The sequence below is a fragment of the Octopus bimaculoides genome, chromosome 11 (genome assembly GCF_001194135.2).
Source record: "Octopus bimaculoides isolate UCB-OBI-ISO-001 chromosome 11, ASM119413v2, whole genome shotgun sequence".
Taxonomy (NCBI): Eukaryota; Metazoa; Mollusca; class Cephalopoda; order Octopoda; family Octopodidae; genus Octopus; species Octopus bimaculoides.
The window spans coordinates 66,596,128-66,601,670 of NC_068991.1; the positions used below are offsets into that span (position 1 = coordinate 66,596,128).

General features: G+C 34.3%; 1 protein-coding gene across 1 annotated transcript in view; it reads right to left on the bottom strand.

The window, feature by feature from the left end:
* Positions 1–5,543, bottom strand: part of LOC106883698 (UDP-glucuronosyltransferase 2B37) — a gene marked incomplete at its 3' end in the record, with an annotated part of 32,365 nt that overhangs the window by 23,786 nt on the left and 3,036 nt on the right. The window contains exon 2 of the mRNA XM_052972002.1: positions 2,077–3,563. Coding sequence (XP_052827962.1) covers positions 2,077–3,543 — 1,467 coding nt within the window. The remainder of the gene's footprint in view (positions 1–2,076; positions 3,564–5,543) is intronic.

Genomic DNA, 5,543 nt, shown 5'->3' on the forward strand with positions numbered 1-5,543 from the left:
ATATATATATATATAATAATATATTAGGGATAAAATCCAAAATTACAGGTAAAAACTCAATTAAAATCAATTTATTAAAACTTAAAATTAAATTAAGCTTCACAGTATAAAATATATTAATATATAGTATTAGGGAAAAGAACCAAGGTTTAAGAACTCATCGATGAAAAACCACTATCACATATAGAAAAAATTTATAATTAAAAGTACAATAAATAAGTATAATATAAATGCAAAGTAAATATCATAAGATCAAGATAATATATATATATATATACACACACACAACAGGCTTCTTTCAGTTTCCACCTATCAAATCCACATACAAGGCTTTAGTCAGCCTGAGGTTATAGTAGAAGATATCCTAGATACCACGCAGTGGAATTGAACCCAGGACCATGTGGTTGGGAAGCAAGTTTCTTACCACACAGCCATGCTTATGCTAACACTATTAACGGAATCACATCTTATTTGCACCTCATCACTATATAATATTGCTTACAAATTTTAGTACAAGGCCAGGCCAGCAATTTTGTGGGGAGTGAACAAGTTAATTACATTGACCCCAATGCTCAACTGGTACTTATTTTTAATGCCCCCAAAAGAATGAAGGACAAAATCAACCTTGGCAGTATTTGAACTCAGAATGTAAAGATAGACAAAATGCTGCTTGGCATTTTTGCCCAACAAGCTTAGCAATTCTGCCAGCTCACTGCCTTTCATCTCTATATAATATTGGTTTCAAATTTTAGCACTAGGCCAGCAATATATAGGGGTTCAGGTAAGTCAATTACATGGACCTCAGTGCTCAACTGGTATGTATTTTAATGACACTGAAATGATGAAAGATGAAGTCGACCTTGGCAGAATTTGAACTCAGACCATTTGAACTCAGATGGATGAAATACTGTTAAGCAATTTTGCCTGACATGCTAATGGTTCTGTTAATTTGCTGCCTTTCATCTCTGTATAATTATTAGCTGATATAAATGTTGGTTGATTGATTTTTTCAGTCATGCTTTACATTGTATAGAGTGAGGAGAGAGAGAGAGAGAGAGTAAAAGAGAGATACAGAGAGAAATAATAGAAGAGGTGCAGGATGAGTGCATGCTCTGGGTTTGGTGGCAGGCAATGAATAAAGGACAACTAAACATGGGGAGAGAGAAAGAATCATAGAGAACAGGAAGGAAGAGGGGGAGTAAATGACGTAGTGGTAAGGGAGTGAATTTTACGAAATGAGAAATTTGTTTTATTTAATTTTATTGTAAGGTAATACATATTTGTTTTTTGAAAATTAAATATTCATAGGAGTGGCTGTGTGGTAAGTAGCTTGCTTACCAACCACATGGCTCCGAGTTCAGTCCCACTGCGTGGCACCTTGGGCAAGTGTCTTCTACTATAGCCTCGGGCTGACCAAAGCCTTGTGAGTGGATTTGGTAGGGGGAAACTGAAAGAAGCCTGTCGTATATATGTATATATATATATATATATATATATGTATGTGTGTGTGTATGTTTGTGTGTCTGTGTTTGTCCCCCCAACATCGCTTGACAACCGATGCTGGTGTGTTTATGTCCTTGTAACTTAGCGGTTCAGCAAAAGAGACCGATAGAATAAGTACTAGGCTTCCAAAGAATAAGTCCTGGGGTCGATTTGCTCGACTAAAGGCGGTGCTCCAGCATGGCCGCAGTCAAATGACTGAAACAAGTAAAGGAGTATAGATGCATATGTGGCTGTGTGGTAAAAAGTTTGTTTTCCAACCATAAGATTCTGGGTTTGGTCCCATTGTATTATGCTGTGAAAACTTTGGAAAAGACACAAAAGAAAGACAATTTTATTCTTTCTAATAGATTTGCAAGATCTTTTTTTACCAAGGAAAAAATCTCTTTATTGAAAAGTAATGGATTGAAATTTTGTATAAAATTGTAAAGATTAATGGCTTAAACATTTTTTTAAATGAAATATTATCAGGCGGATATGTTGTATGGTTAACCAGATATAATATTAATGAAATTAATCAAGTTTAGTATTTTTCTTTGTAAAATGTAAATAACATTTTCGAATGACAATACTCACTATTAATGTTAAAATAATGAAAATCACAAATATTACTAAATATATATCCAGCATGAAATATTGATAAAGTGGCATAGTTTGACAAGAAGATCTTAAATAATCTCCGCCGTATTTTATTACGTGGTCTATATACCTTGCACCTTTAGCTGCTGGATGTTCTGGTTGTGACCGATATATTTCACTTGCAATTTTTATTTTAGCTTTATATTTTGGATTCTCAATCAGTTCATTTATATTTGATACAAGTTCGTCTTTGCTGTAATTAAACAAATCCATTGATATACCGTATCCCTTGATTTGTATTCGATGTCCATTATGATATTGTTCGGCAAATACTGGGAATCCCAACATTGGAACTCCATGATAAAGAGCCTCAAATTGACCATTGTTTCCACAATGTGTAATGAAGAGTTTTGTTTTTGGATGACCCAAAAGATCATTTTGTGGCAACCATTTTGTGACAAAGATGTTCGGTGCTAACTGTTTTGAATCTGGTCGTTTCCAAATGACACTATATTTTATATCTTGAAATGCTAGTTCCATCTTTGCAATGACTTTCTTTGGTAACTCCTCCACGAAACTTCCAAATGAAACAACAATAATCCCATGATTAGATTCATCGGCAAATTTACGTAAGTCCCCTTTCAATGCAGATGCTGGTCTGGTTGATATTCCACCGATGGATATGACATTAGGAAGTGTTGGAAATGGATAGTCCAGTACTGTATCTGTCTCAATCAGATATAAATCAGCTTGTTGCATCAAACTCGTAAAAGTTATATCAGGCTTTTCTGGAGCATATGTTTTAACACTTTTCAGTGGAGCTCCATTTAGTCGTTTGAAATACGTAGACATCGTTACGAAACTGTTTTCAAGTCTGTCATAGAAATTCATTTGATCTGAATTAATAAGTGCCTGGTGAGGAAATGTTGATGGCAGCCAGGGTGTTCGACTGATGGCACAATGTTCAAAATTAAGTCCTTGAAATACATATGGAATAGATAATCTGTATGGTATGATAGCTAGACAGTTACTCATAAACACATAATCTACCACTGCGATTGTTGCATTTATAGCTTTCAGTGATTGAAACCAGTCTTCATCAAGTAATAAGTTATCACAAATAGCGTCCATCGTTTCTTGAAGCTGCTTAAATGTTATATTTGAATTCTTATAAAGTAGCTGCATTCCCATTTCTATAAATGTGAGAAGGTTTGGATCATTTTTCATGTGCATAATTTTTACTCCTTTGTATGTCTTAAAATGCTCAACAAGGTCTTCGGTAATGGGCAAGTAACTTGTATGAGAAAGTTTGCTCAGTTCTCTGCCCATAGAAGCCAAAGACTGTACATGACTAAAAAGTGGCCATGACAGTAGAAGTATGTTGTCAGCCTCAGCAACTTCATTCTTATTCAAAAATGCCAAAAGTAGTATACTGCTAAATAGAATTTTCCACATCATAGTCATTTTGCAGCTTCTTCAAATACCTGAAGGTATTAATAAAACATAATAATTATTACTATAAATCATTGAAAAAAAACAACCCACAACAATGTAAATAAATGAGAAAGGGACAAACCCATTTCAATACTTTAGTCATACAAGAGCTTAATCCTGAATGGAGGAGATCGCAAAGTCATTCTGCTATGATAGAAAGGTGAAGATCAAGAAATGCTGCAGCATGCATTGATTGATAGCATTATCATAAATAGCTATTATCATTATTATCTTTATTAAGCAAGGCCGTTAGAGCTTCAGAAAAACTGCCTTGCAGTATTTCTTCCAGCTGTTTACACTTTGAGTTCAAATTCTGCCATTGTCCAGCTCTTTACATTCTGAGCTCAAATGCTGCCAACGCCAACTTTGCCATTCAATAATTTTGGGGTTGATAAAACAAACACCTACTGAGCTCTAGGGTCCATATAATCGTCTTCCCACTCCACTAAAAATTGCTGGCCTTGTGCCAAAATTAGAATTATTTCCTCTGCCTTAGTGAAGGCAGAGGTATTGTTTCCAGTCATGTTTGTCTGTTTGTCCGTGGACAAGATATTTCAAGAACCGCTGGATGGATTCAGATGAAACTTTCAGGGATGTTTGGCCTCATGACTAGCACGAACTGATTAGATTTTGGGATCGACCTGGTACCAGACAAGGATTCTGAATTATTTTTCCAGTGTTTTTACTTAATTTTTAAGGGATGTCGGGTTCATTTTTATTATTCTTGTTTGTGAGAACAGTCGAGTTTATTTCAGATATTCTCATTTTAAAAATCCTCTCCAGCTAATCGATGAGAGGACATTGGTGTTGCCGTGGCAGAGGTTTGCTCTCTGTGAGTGCTTTTGTTATTATTGTTATTATTATTATCATTATTATTATTATTATTATTATTATTATTATTATTATTATTATTCAGGCGGTGAGCAGATAGAATCATTTGTGTATTGGACAAAATGCTTAGCAGCATTTCTTCCGGCTCTTGAGTTTTTCAATTTACAGTTACTTTCAAATATATTTTTTCATAAGAAATGGGTGCTACTTTGGCGTGTGATCTACAAGCGAGATTACTTTAGGTTACTTTTAAAATTATTTTGTACATACTTAGCATTGTAAATGTATTTTTTCAAAACCAGCTAAAGGAAATGTCCTCTTGGGGTTAGAAAATCGCAGTAGAGTCCACTCAAACAGACAGCCATGTTAAAGCAGAGCCGTCACATGACTTTTAGAGGCTCCCTGCAACTTTTTATTTTGAGGCCCCATCTCTTCAATCAAAATTCATAATCTACGCACCTTTTATTGATAGCTATATTTTACTTTATTCCATCTGAAATTCAATATTTTTCGTTATCCTAAAGAACGTCTTTAAAAGTACAAGTTAAATTTATTTAGGGTTGGAATTATCGTATTATTTCATGTTTAGGAAGGCCAACATTTAATAGGGTTGAATATTTATTCAATGGACTTACAAATATCAGAAGATAAGCATTTCAAAATAACAACTGTGAAGTATAGTTGTCTCGGCTTTTGTATGCGAAGAAGTTTATTCAAGAACACTAAAATACTAAAACATTTTCAGTCCAAAACAAAAGCAAACTATTTCAAACTATATATTTTTGAAAAATAGACGCGAATATTCTCAAAGACTTGATAACAGTCGAAAAAGACTTTTTTAAATTCTGTATTTCACTGTTAGCTGTTGCGATTGGATAGACAATACTACAATACAAACTGTAAAGTCAAAATACCAGAGATGCAAAATATGAAGAAATCACAAATTCAAGGGCAAAATAGTACCTTGCAAAATAAAATACCTCAATCACAAACTAGTTACAACTGAAGAATTGAGATGCTTGGTGACAGTGAGCAAACAATATTTGTATCACTATATATCACACACACAAACTTCTGTGTGTGTGAGTGTGTGTGTGTGTGTGTGTGTGTGTGTGTGTGTGTGCACGCCTTGTTTTTGA